Source organism: Malaclemys terrapin, chromosome 6, assembly GCF_027887155.1.
Source record: "Malaclemys terrapin pileata isolate rMalTer1 chromosome 6, rMalTer1.hap1, whole genome shotgun sequence".
Taxonomy (NCBI): domain Eukaryota; kingdom Metazoa; phylum Chordata; order Testudines; family Emydidae; genus Malaclemys; species Malaclemys terrapin.
Window position 1 is genome coordinate 8,446,576 of NC_071510.1, and position 13,972 is coordinate 8,460,547.

The 13,972-nt window shown below is 40.9% G+C and overlaps 1 protein-coding gene across 2 annotated transcripts in view; it reads left to right on the forward strand.

Annotated features, from left to right (window-relative positions):
* PCGF3 (polycomb group ring finger 3) overlaps positions 1-13,972 on the forward strand; it is an 83,864-nt gene that overhangs the window by 48,759 nt on the left and 21,133 nt on the right. For both annotated transcript variants that reach the window (XM_054031563.1, XM_054031562.1), the window contains 2 exons: positions 6,192-6,309; positions 11,290-11,386. In XM_054031563.1, the coding sequence (XP_053887538.1) occupies positions 6,201-6,309; positions 11,290-11,386 (206 nt within the window). In that variant the 5' untranslated portion in view covers positions 6,192-6,200. The remainder of the gene's footprint in view (positions 1-6,191; positions 6,310-11,289; positions 11,387-13,972) is intronic.

The window sequence follows — 13,972 nt, forward strand, 5'->3', positions numbered from 1 at the left end:
ATGCCTGCAGACCCTCGTTGACCTACAAGTCCCAAAATGTTGGACTCTACCCTTTGCAGTCCTTGGAGAACTCCATGGTCACTGCTCCCTACACCCCCCAAAATACCACGTGTCCTCACAGACTGCATCCTTACTCCTACTACTCCACGTGGGGGGACAGCAAGGAAAACCACACCTTTGCATACGCTAATCTGTGGTTTACACATCTCAGTATATCTGTAGCCATAACAGACTACATTTGTGCACTCAAATGGACAAAATTATTTGTTCTTCTAATTTTAAATTTTTATCTCCTTGATTTGTTAGAAACTTTTTTAACTGTGTGTGTGTGGGGGGGGGGGGGGAGGGAGTTGGTTTTCTGCATTTCCCCCACGCGCGGCCCCCCCCCCCCATTCTGTAAAGTTCTATTTTGGGGTAATTTTATTATCTGTAGTAGTTCACAACAAATATTGCAGAATGCAAAGTTAGTCAAAGCATACAGTACTTATAAATACACACCAAGCACCAAAGAATTCATAGCGTCAGGAAAAACCCTGTCATATTTATGAATGTACAACAAGCACTACCCAATTCAAACAGCATCCAAAGCTCCAGGCACAAAGAACATTCCACTGAATTTTCCAGCTTCAAAATGATTTCCCACTGACCATGTTGTGAGATTGCATCCACTGTCAATGCAGCTCTCATTCTGGTGTCCATGTGCTGGAGGGCTGGGGCGAGCTCTGCACACAGATCTGGGAATGTGGCCTTTTGCATCCTAAAGTGCTGCAGCCGCTGCTGCTTGTCCCATACCTGTGATACAGTCAGTGCTTGTTTCTCAGGCCCAGAAGCAATGCTGCACAGTCCGCAACTGCTTTTTGAATGCCACCAGCAACCTTGACTTGTCTTTCGCTGTGTCTCTCAGCAAGCTGTCCTTGGAGAAATTCTCCTGTCCTTCATTGCTGCCGTACTACTTGCAGGAGAATCATTCATCCAGTATTTGCAGTGTTCATGCGAATAGTGCAGAGCTCTGTAAACTCCATGCTTGTCACAGATAGCAAGCACCAAAAAGTGCCGCGTGGCTTTGTCGGATTTTTAAAAAGTGGTGTCAAAATTATGGGATGTGGATGGCATTGTGGGATTGAGAAAGTTGCATGCTGGGAATTCGACCCCTAGCTCCAAGAGATCCCTGGGCAAGCCATTTCTATCCCACAACGCGTTGCTTGTGCTGGGCAGTGACAGGTGGCACATTGGGATACCGACCTGTGGTACGCTGCAATTTACATACTCACCAGGAATGCGTGTCTATGTGCAGTGCTGCTGCAAGCAGCCAAGTATGCACACACCTGAGCAATATGCAAAGTTTGGCAGCTGTATGCTGATGTGGCTTGCGTCAACTGCAGTTTGTAGGATATCCTTAGGCTCCTAAGTCAGTTAGGAGTTGTGATGCTGAGCTGAGCAATGCCTAAATAGTTATAAAAAATAGGGCCTAGGTGCCTAAGAGTACGTCTATACTGTAATCACAGGCTTTAACGTGGGCTGTAGAACCCTGCCCAGAACACTGGGTAAGGACTCGCGTTGCTAGTCTGTGCTGGGATCTGTGTTGCTGTCTTTTCACTGCTATTTTTAGCAGCGGTAGCTAGATTAAGGTTAGTGTGGGTATGCCTGCCTAAATTGCAATCACGCCTCCTGATTGTGGTGCAGACACCCCCTAAGTGACTCAGGCTGTGTGACGCTGAGTGGAGTAATGCCTAAATACCTTTAAAAATCTGGGCCTAAGTGCTTAAAGGTGATACTGAACCCAGTAATGTGAGTAGTTGGAATTATTCCTTCCAATGTGCATTAATATGCATTTATTAACATTCAATTTACCATTATGTCCCCATTTATCTGCCTTCCCTCTGTACTATCTCAGTCTTCTCAGGTTTGACTAATCTAAGTAATTGGGATCTTTATAATTTGACAACTTGCTGCTCACCCCTTGTCCAAATATTTACAAATATATCTGGCACTGGTTGTAGTACAGAACTTTGAGGCACACCACTGTTAACAGTTAGCTATGTTGAAAATTGAACAAGCACGTCTACTCTTTTTATTCTCTAGCCAGTTTTTAATTTCACCGTACTCTTTTGTGAGTTATCCAGACTCCTTGAAAGTTCTAAGAAAGTTTGTCAACCAGTGTTGTGTTCTAGTTTTGTTAACATGCTCAAGGAATTTTAATGGATTGGTGATGTGTAGTTTTCCTTTACAAGAAACTATGCTAGTTTGTTCTGCTTTCCTGTTCATTCAGGGGTTTATTAATTAAGACTTCCCTTACCAGAACAAGTATCAGAGTGGTAGCTGTGTTAGTCTGGATCTGTAAAAAGCGAGAGAGAATCCTGTGGCACCTTATAGACTAACAGACGTATTGGAGCATAAGCTTTCGTGGGTGAATACCCACTTCGTCAGACGCAACCAGAACAGTTAGTTAAACTATTAATTCATTCCCAGGTTTGCTCCTACTGCATTTTTCTAGATATGGGTGTACACCCTTTGGTACCCTCTGGTTTTCTGGTATAATAGCTGATGTTAATGAGGTTGCATATTTTTGTTAATATCTCAGCTGCTTCATTCTTTAGCTCTTTCAGACCTGGTAGATGTGTAACACTTGGTCCTGGTAGCCTTTTGCTAGCTAACTGCTCAGATTGTTCTAGGACCGCTTGTTGATCTTTCAGTGTTTTGATAGTAGCTTATCTTTACAATGTGAAGAATTCCCCTATCATTCTCTAGAGAAGGTAAATGTTTTTGCCTCAAAGTTCACCAGTATTTTTATCCTTATTAATTACTCTGTTTATTTTACTCCTTGCTGTTTCTGTGACCTCATCAGTTCTTTGGCTAGATTCCTACTAAAATACTTAGTCATATTTGTTTCTAAGCCTTTGGCTGTTTGCCCTTCAAATATCTTCTTAGCCTTCTTAACTAACATGTTATCTATTATAATTTATACTTTCTATGAGCTTCTAGTGTTGAATTTTCATTTCTGACTGACTCCTATTTGGCCTGATCAACTTCTTGAAAGTTGCCATTTCACCAAACTGTTTTTTACGTTTCCACCTTGTTTAGTGATATGTGTGCCTTTGATTATTGTATGGCTACGTGTAAGTTTACTTGCACTAGTTTCATTTGGGTAGCTTAATCATTTTTAAAATGCCCTTTTCTAAAGTTTAGTTGTCACCATGACAGTATGATTCTTCCCCTTCCCCCCCCAAAGATGTGGAACCTAATTCTGTTGTGATCACCATTATCTAGTGGTTTAACAGTAGCTACTACTTGTACCAACTCTTGTACATCATTTTAAGAATAAGTCACAAATAGTCTGTCCTCTTTCTGTTCTGTAAACACAGCTGTCTTCTATGCAACAATCTTTTTAACAAGACTCCTACTACCTATGAACTGCTAAATCTTTCAGTTGCTTGGAAACTAAGGGTACGTCTATACCCAGCCGCTAGTTCGGCGGCTGGCAATCTAACTTCTGGGTTCGACTTATCGCGTCTTGTCTGGACGCGATAAGTCGAACCCGGAAGTGCTTGCCGTTGACTGCGGTACTCCAGCTAGACGAGAGGAGTACCGTGGAGTTGACGGGGGAGCCTGCCTGCCGCGTGTGGACCGAGGTAAGATTGAACTAAGGTACTTCGAACTTCAGCTACGTTATTCACGTAGCTGAAGTTGCGTACCTTAGTTCGATTTGGGGGGTTAGTGTAGACCAAACCTAAGCTAGAAAATGAGTATTGAAATAGGAGTAATCTATGCTATGGAATTAGGTTCTGACCTATCTGTTATACAGCACAAGTTAAATGCACTTTTGGTGTGTCCTTAACAGCTAGTCACTACTTCATTTAATTATGAACCCTTAGAATTCCATACAACACTTCTTTTGTACATTTATTTGTCTTCTCAGCCTTAAGAATTTGAAGTACTTCAAGTTTTTTCTCATGTCACATGCTATGTTTTTACAGTGCTAGAGGTGAAATGCATTTTAGTAGCTTAAAATAGAGGGTAATGTACTTTTTTCAGTCCAGTTACTCCTCATATTGGTTCAAAAGCTTGGTTTCTGCTGGCCCATCATGTTTAATTACATATTTGAATTAAACAGAGGGAAAGAATAAAAAAGCAGAGTGTAAGGTAGAGGTTAAACACTATCTTCTTGCTGTATCCAAATAGGAGAGCTTGCATGTTCTGAAGAACTTCATTCAGATTATGAAATGTATTCCAAAATAAACTCAAATGTGTAGTTCTGATCCAAACACTGTCAGTCATTTTACTGAAAAGCAGTTTGGTGACACCTGCAGTGTGGGAGCTGAATGTAACACATTGTAAAACCAGTTTTTCTCCCTGCTTTAATGTTAGTTCCATCATTTTATTCTACCAGTATATGTTCCTTTATAGCAAGAATGTGTAAGCAGGTGGCTTCTTTACCATGCTTAAAATTGCACAGATTTTAGCAGGTCATAGCTTGGCCCTTTCTGGGTCTGCTGTTTAAATAAAAGGAACTAAAATGATGCACAGAATTTAGCTTAAGCGTTTTCCTCAGACTTGGTTGCTTCCCATATTCCACCTTGTGGGCTGCTCAGTTCACACTCTGGGTCCTTTCTGCAGAGCCAATCCTTGTTCCTTAATATTTAGCTGGGGCTAACAAACTGTTTGCATCAGGTCAGCAATTTTTTCCAGCGGGATCAGCTAACAGCAACAGAGGAGATAAATTATACACTAAATGCTCATGTATTGAAATTTTGGAAAAGATTAGTGTGTTAAAATATTCTAGGGACCAGCATTTAAATCTAATTCCGTATATGTTGCTTGTGTACTGTATGCTTATGGAAGTAAAGGGTTATGGAAGCTATATAGCGTTGCGTGCTGTAGTCTAACTTCAGGTATGAGTTACTTGTTTGTGAGAAACCCCTTAGTTTAACCAACTTTGTTTAGCTGTTTTTTGACAAAGTGCATTATCGTAACCGTTTACTTTGTTTTCTTGTGAAGTTTTTCCACACAGTTCCAACAAAATATTTCAGTTTTGCAACAAAATGTACGTAGTGTTAAAAAATGGATCATGTTCTCTGAATCCAAAAGCTAATTTTTAAATTAAAGGGCTTCAAGTGCTCTTGATAAATATCTGTCATCCTAAAATGGTTGTAAGGGTGAAGTACAAAGTTCTTAAAATTTCAAGCAGACTTGTTGTGATTCCACAAGAGGAAAAAGTACATACCTATTTCTCAGTTAAAATATACCACTACCTATTTTACAGTCCGAGGCATGTACCATCCCCTAAAAAGGCTTTTGCAGATTTCTCTTTGCTCTGCAAGTGATATCAGAAATGCCACGAAAAATGGTTTGAAAAGAGCTATTCTTTTTTAAAATCCCTGTCTTCCTTTCCTTTTGTTATGGTATTTGTGATCTCCTTCACCTTGGAAGGAAAAAAGTATTCCGTTCAGATTTCTTCGTTTCATAGGAGGTAACTTTGTTGGTATAGAGCTAATTTTATGTTTGAAGTCATATTTTTTCTTTGAGAACCTAGTTTTAGCTTTTAGGAAAACCATTTCAGTTTACTTTACAGCCACTTTATTCAAATACGATTTTTCTTCAATTTCTAAGTAAAGTTTTAACTATAGGGAAAATAGGCTATAAATACAAAGTACAACTTGATAAATTTTACCAAACCAGACCTACTCCTTTTGATATTGTGCTCTGATGAACTTTCTTCCGGGTCCTCTCTTCTCACTTTCATATGCTTTAATTATTGGCTTGAATGGGATTACTTATATGAGTAAAACAAGCAGGAGTTGGCCCTAAAATTTAGTCTTTTTCGTCAGTAAAGGAGCTCTGTTATGCAACATGCTGGCATAACTTAGAAGAAAAACTGTTAAGATCAGAATATCAAACTCCTTCTACTTGCTTACGGAATCTGAGCTATATTAATATAGTAATTACCAATCCCTCTCATCTACATTATTCAAACCTCAAAATACTGTAGGTCTTACATGGTTTGTTTCACTGCCCATTTTTATCAGGTAAATCCTTTAAAATTATATAATACCCTTATTCCATACATAAAATGCCTGGGAGCCTGAAGTTGCATATTGATATCCGTAATACAAATTATTGTAATTAGGTTACTCCAAGACTTGCTACATAATCAGTACACCTGGGATGCTAACAATTGTGTGTTTCTTCTACAGACACCAAAGATGCTGACTAGAAAGATTAAACTCTGGGATATTAATGCCCATATAACCTGTCGTCTCTGCAATGGATACCTTATTGATGCTACCACTGTAACAGAATGCTTACATACCTGTGAGTATGACTATGATTCTATAGCATATGAAAGAAGATTAATATTTTTTTATTTCACATACTAGATACTTCAGTTTTCAGTTGACATTTAAAAAGCTATTGTGGCTCTGCCAAAACAGTGCAAATTTTGGTATATACTTCACGTTTTAAGCAAAAATTATATTGTCTCATGAAGTGAGCAAGAGAAGCAAAACCATGAGCCCTAGCACAGTATAATAAATGGAAGTGGTTTTAAAAAATATCTTGCACTGATTTAAAAAAGTAGTCGTTATCGCAACAGCAATAATCACTGATTTTTCACATACGCAATGTTGGTAGTTAAAAAAAATTATCGTACTAAATACTTAGTAGAAAATTTGTACTTCAGAATATGAAGACAAATGCTAGAAGGACTTTGAACTGTAACTAAGTTGTTTTGAAAAAAACAAACCTTATTCTCTGGTTATAGCGTCTGTTCAGAACTCACCCTGGAGTGAGACAGGCAGAGGTCCCAAATTCTAGAGTATACTATAGGCAGTAGCAGCCATGCGTGGTAGTCCCTTCTCCCCAAACTTGTGGTCACGCCCTACCCTTACAGTAACCTTAACTACTTGCCTTTAAACCACCTTGTCAACTTTTTCTTCAGTTACCACTCTAGCTCTTTGTCCCCTCCAGCTTTGGGGTGATGCAGTATCTCTTTCTAGTGGTTTTTCTCTGCTTTCTATCTATTCTGATTATGTTGATAAGGGCCATCGGAGAGAGGTACTAGGATTAAACACCATCCAGTCTTGTCACCCTGTCCTGTACTAGTTTTTACTTCTCCCACCCCAATGCAAGAACTTGATTGTAGAGGCAGCCAGGGCTGTACTGTGCCTAGGGTTACCATATTTCAACACTGAAAAAAGAGGACACTCCACGGGGGCCTGGCCCCGCCCCAACTCCTCCCCCGCCCCACCCCAACCCCGCCCCTTCCCCAAAGCCCCTGCCCCAACTCTGCCCCCTCCTCCGAGCACCCTGCATTTCCCCCTCCTCCCTCCTGCTCTGATCTTGGTGGGGGGTTGCTAAGTGCTTCCCTGCTCCCCACTCGCCCTGCAGCCTCTGTGACCCCTGTTCCCGACTCGCCCTGCAGCCCCTGCACCCCCCTGCCCCTGCAGCCTCTGTGACCCCTGCTCCTCACTCGCCCTGCAGCCTCTGAGACCCCTGCTCCCCACTCGCCCTGCAGCCCCTGCACCTCCCTGCCCCTGCAGCCTCTGCACCCCCCGCCTGCCCTGCCCCTGCAGCCTCTATGCCCCTGCCTGCCCTGCTCCTCCTCACCCTGCAGCCCCTGCACCCTCCGCCCCTGCAGCCTCTGTGCCCCCGCCTGCCCTGCTCCCCCGCTCACCCGGCAGCCTCTGCCTGCTGAGGGCTTCAGACTCTCGGCAGCGCGGGTCCCTACAGCCCCGGCAGCAGCTTCCTTCCTGCCACAGAGCACGTTCCCCGGCCTGTCTATCCCCGCCGGAAACAGCTCCCGCGGCGCCAGGTTCCGAGCTGCGCGGGGCAATGGGGCCACAGGAAGGGTCCCCCAGTGACCGGGGGGGTCCCCACCCGCGAGGGAAGCCCGTTCCCCGCCTGAGCATTGTAGCTGGGGCAGCTGGGCAGCGCTGCTGACCCGGCGGATCGTGCTGGGCGGACCCTTGTTTATGCCTCCCTATTTCCCTGGACATGTCCGGCTCTTTGGAAATTCCCCCCGGACAGGGATTTGAGCACCAAAAAGCCGGACATGTCTGGGGAAATCCGGACGTATGGTAACCCTAACTGTGCCCCATAACCCTGAAATGTTGTGCTGGGATCTGTTCTGATGAAGAGGTTGCCAGTATGTTGCTGCTACTCTTTGCTTCATGAATTACCAGTCTAGTTTTGGAATGATTCCTCCCTGGTGGAATGAGTTGAAAGGTTTTTTTGCTAATCCACCTAGTACCAAACTTCAGCAATGCTATCACTAAAAGGACTGTGTCTAAATGGCTGATTGATATGATCTGCCAGGCCTAAGGCTAGAAAGTCATGTCAAGGCTCATTTGATCTGAGGCAGGAAAGCCTTTGCTTGCCTGTAACTCAGAAGTGTGCATGGCAGGCAAGCATGTTCCATTCACATAGGCAAGGCATACATGTGGTCATTGCTACATATACTTGCCAAGCACTATTTCTTGGATTGGGACTCGAGAAGAATACAGTTTTGGGGTGACAATCCTGCAGAACCTGTATCTGAAATAAGAAAACTCAAATCTCCAACCCCTCGAGCTTTTGTGTTTTCAGGTATGTCACTCATTTGCATTGTCCATGCTTTTGGAAAGTTTTGTTACTTCTGGATCTATCCTTTAGGCTTATGTTAAGCTGGACAGGTGATAGGAGGTATGTTACCTTACTATAATTTTAAAACTACAACAAATCTTGTTGGTATTGGCATTGTTCATATTGCATGTGCTGTTTGGTGGGTATATGTTTGTCTTTTGGGATATCCCTTGAGTATGCAGGACACACTCTGCTGTAAAGTATCTTTAGAGGAAGGAAAATTAATTGCCTTTTTAATTTTCCCTTTTGGGAAATATTATCTTGGAGGAGTCTGTTTTAGATGTTGGATTATTTGCAACATTTACACATATTACATGCTTTCAAGGCACTGACTTCTCTCAATCAATTCTATTTTTGTGTCTGGCTTTAATTTTAAGGCGCTTTTGTTTTCTACTAACTGGAAGATTCCAAGGCACTATATGGGCACTGGCGGGATGGCTCACATGTCTGGTTGCTACTTATTGCTTTCAGGGATACCCAAACCTTTAGAATTTCAGGGATTCCATCTGTCATGTTAGGAACTTAAAACTAGGGTGAGAATCCCTGCAGAGGATAAGAATTATGGGGAAAGTCAATTTCCTCCATCTCTTCCCATGCTTTTTTCCTTCATATGTATCTTGGTAATTATAACTCTCCAGTCTTATGACTTGGCCAGGACAAACTCCAACAGATGCTGTGCTTTGGTAGCTAGTAACAGTCTTCTGCTGTTCATGCCTTTTCATTAACAAAAGGCAGCTTCTGTTGAATTGTTTTAATATTTCATCTTCTACCTTGATACTTGGATGGCAGCGTGTATATGAAAGCTGTCTTAATGTGTCATGAAAAGTTATGCTCCAAATATAGATTTTTTTTATCTTCAGCATTCAAAAGGATAATAAAAGATAAAGAAATATAGATAACCAAAAAAAAAAAAAAAAAAAACCCAGCAGGAATGAAAATGTAAGAAAGGTATCCCATCTCCTAGAACTGGAAGGGACCTTGAAAGGTCATCGAGTCCAGCCCCCTGCCTTCACTAGCAGGACCAAGTACTGATTTTGCCCCAGATCCCCAAGTGGCCCCCTCAAGGATTGAACTCACAACCCTGGGTTTAGCAGGCCAATGCTCAAACCACTGAGCTATCCTGGTGCAGGATGTTGCAGTGGATAGTGACTGCTGTTTTCTAGTGGATGCTTTTTAAAATAAACATTCTGAATTATAGTTTAAAATAAGAAAAAAACCTTACAATTGAGTTTAAAGCTATAAATGATGGGTCTGATTCTGCTTTCATTGACTCATTGAGAGCAGGATTTGGGCCTCCTGGGCTTCCTCTCTGCATGAGAATCTGCTAGTCTGGACCCCTTCACCTGTGTAGAATCCCACTGAGGCAGATTCCTCTGCAGGATCTGGGCTTCAGTGAGCAGTACTACTAGACTTGGTGTATCGTTCAGGATAAGAATGCTGTCCTACTAGTTAAGTCAATGACAACAGCTGCTAGCAATGTTATCTTAATGTAATGACTGAAAATACTGTAATACATTCATACATTACACCTTTGCTTTGCTGACTTTTGGCTTTTGATTTGTAATTATTCTTCAAACATACATCAACTTGTCTGAGAGGTAGATGGCACTGTTTAACTGCAGAAAGTATACCTCTGTAACTTAGTCGTTAGAACTCTTATAACACTGTTGGGTAACAATAATGAATCAGCCTGAGCTATTGGAAAGATGCTCACTTACCCAAATTTCCCACTTTATATTTACACAGAAATTTTAGTAACTCAAACATCATTAGAAAAAAGAAAAATATTTAGCTGTAATTTATTTATCACATAAGTAATAACTGTTTGCAGTGTTGTACTTGCATTGGTCCTAGGATATTAGGGAGACAACCTGGGTGAAGTAATATCTTTTATTGGACCAACTTCTGTTGGAGAAAGACAAGCTTTTAAGCTACACAGTCCAGAAGAAGAGCTCTGCGTAGGTCAAAATCTTGTCTCTTTCACCCATCTTGTCTCTCTAATCAATTACTGTCCAAGTAAATAATTTTGTATGATTTTCTTTAAACAGCTAGTAGTATTTGGTTAAAATGCGTAACTTGTTTGTAAATTTCTGTAAAATGAAATGAACAGAATTGTGTGTAGACTTTGAAACAGGTCCAAAAGCAAACTATTGTGCAGTGCTCTATTGTGATGTACGTTGTGTTTGGTGTGAGGTGAAATAGCACCTGAATGCCCTTTCAGCTAGGAGCTGCATGTTCACTAAACAGCAACTTCTCAGAAGGAAATATTTTCCTTGCCCCAAGAGTATTTTCTTGGCTCAATTTCCTTTCGTTTACAGCCACAGCTCAAAGTTTCTTTCTAGCATATGGTATTTTGGGTTGTGTATTATGTATTCTAATAGTTTTGAAGTAAGCTTTACCTGTTCAGGAACAGGACAATAACATAGTATGTCCTTCATATGTTGTTTATAATCTACCATTGTTCTAAGAACTCCCATGAAAGATAATGGAAATTGTGTGGTGTTCAGTGGTATATTAGAAACTTATTTACATAAAATTTAAGGGACAAAATCTGAATTGTGAGAGAGTTGTTCTGTGGCTATTTGTATGTAAGTTAATTTCTTTTAAAATATTCACAAGAACACAAATGTGAACTTGTGTTTTTTTTCTTCCTAATTATAAATGTGTCTGCAGTCTGTAGAAGTTGCCTGGTGAAGTATTTGGAGGAAAATAACACCTGTCCAACATGTAGAATTGTTATACATCAGAGCCATCCGCTACAGTATATCGGGTAAGTGTGCTGCATACAATGAAAATCACAGATAATTAAAATCTCTGCAGGTCATGTGTAGATATCTCACATTATGGCACAGTTCTTTACTAGATTATCTTACTTCTCTGCTATTCTTTCTTAAATACTTAAAGTGAGCAGCTTGATTAGAAATCAAAATAATGGTTCTTGTGTAAGCAAAGTGGGAGATTCAAAGATCACTTCAAAGGTCAAACTTAATGTGTTTGTCAAATTTAAGAACAAGCGAAATATTTGTCTATTTTTTACCAATTTCTACTGAAGTTTAGTTGGATTTAGTAATTTCTGGTTAGACTGTATCTGGTTCTCATAGGCTATATAGAATCTATTTCTGATTGTGCGAATTACATGTTTATCTAATATTTCATTATATTCACATGACTGACAGGTAGTTCAAATGTATTTTTTGTTATGGCAGATGCACTTTGGTTTTAATGTTTTACTTGAGGTACTATTCAAAGACTGAAATCTGAAGGTGGCAGCATTGTCATTGTTTAGTCTTCTGAGTGACTGTTAATTTGCAGGATAATCTAATTACACACAAAAGAGGTGAAGCCGCAGAAAGGTTAGTCCGGTAGCTCCCGACCTCTTTTGGTTGGAGCCAATCCTGAAGGATTTGTACCTGCCCTACTCATATCCCCACAGCCACTCAATGTCTGTTCACAACATGGCCTAGTGTGGTTGTGGTATCCTGCCTGTATTGTCCTCTCTTCCTGTGTCTCTACTGTATAATATTTTTGCAGGTTGTGCTTTCCCATACTTTTTCTCCTACAGTTTCCTCTCAACTTAAATATTTCTAAGGCATCGGTCACCATGATAATCAACTGCTGATATTTCCTCACCTGGCTTGGTCAACCCTAAAGAACTGTACCATTGCAGCTTTCACTGCTGAAAATGCAGCGCTGTAAGTTGGATCGGGGCAGTGCATCCATACCAGCTATTTCTTTTAAGGTGCACTTCTGCCCTGCCTCCAAGCAAAGTATTTGATGAAATTGTTAGTTGCACTACTTTGAATATGTATCCCACAGTCCCTGGCACAGATGCTGAAAACAGTGGATTTTGAAAAGTGTAGTCAACCCCCTGCCTTCCTCCCCCCCATTTTCTAGTTGATGACACAAATTGGGGGAGTGGTAAATAATGAAGAAGACAGGTCACTGACTGAGAACGATCTGGATCACTTGATGAGCTGATGCAAGCAAAAAATGTGCTTTCTAATATGGCTAGTGTAACTATGTACATCTAGGAACTAAGAATGTAGGCCGTGCTGACAGGATTCTATTCTGGAAGCAGTGACTCGAAAAAGATTGGGGGATCCTGATGAATAATCAGTCGAATATGAACTCCTGTGTGACACTGTCCAAAAGGATTATTGCAGTCGTGGGATGCATAAAAACAGGAAACTCAAGTTTCCCAGAGAGGTTATTTTACCTCTGAATTTGGCACTGGTGCCACTGCTGCTGGAATCCTGTATCCAGAGCTCTGGTGTCTGTTGATAAATTGGAGAGAGCTCAGGGAAGAGGCACGAGAATGATTAAAGTATTGGAAAACTTGGCTTATAGTGATTAGTTTCAAGAAGCTCTATCTATTTAGCTTAAGGAAGAGAAGGTTAAGGGGTGACTTGATTACAGTCTATAAGTACCTATATTGGAACAAATATTTGATAATGAGCTCTTCAGTCTAGCAGAGAAAGGCCTAACATAATTCAGTGGCTGGAAGTTGAATCTAGACAAATTCAGGCTGGAAATAAGGTGTAAACTTTTAACAGCGAGAGGAGTAACCATTGAAAAAATTTGCCAAGAGTCGTGGAGGATTCTCCATCACTAGTAACTTTTGAATCAAAATTGGATGTCTATCTAAGAGATTCTCTAGGAATTATTTTGGGAAAGTTGTCTGGCCTGTGTTATACAAAAGTCAGACTAGATGATCACAACGGTTCCTTTGTTCAAGCTGCTGTTGAAGATATACGATGTTTGGAATAGAGAATTGTTTTATATAAGTTTTAATTCTGTTAATCACTTGTTATGCAGACCCATAGCTTGACTTCTTCCCCTCCACAGACCCCAGTCCAGCTGGGAAATAGGTAATCTAAGCAACTCTCGTGATTCAGAAGTGAGAATGCAGTTAAGTTTTCATACCTGCTTGCTGCTGTGGGTTGGTTACTGTAGATTGACTGACTGCTTGAGTATGGTTCATTTATATTGAAATGCTCTTGGTGAAGCTTCTGCAGTCTGAAAATAGACCTCTCACATCCATGTTAGAGACTTAGCTACCTTTTAGTGTTCCATTAGTTCATTTAAACCTAATTGTCGTCGTCCTCCAGCTCTGAAAATATTGATTAAAAAGTTGAAGTAACTAATAAACTGCTACTAACTCTGTTACTACTGTTTCTGTCTGGTTTAAGTGGTCTCCACTGTTGCGGAGTACTACTGAGAACTGACCTCTGTTATGAGCATACACTCCTGCTGTGGAGTCAGAGCCAGCGCTCAACATGGTCAATTTTTCCAGGGTAATGCCAGATATCAGCTGGGATGGGTATATTTTTAAAATTATTGCACTGTTTTTGCTTGA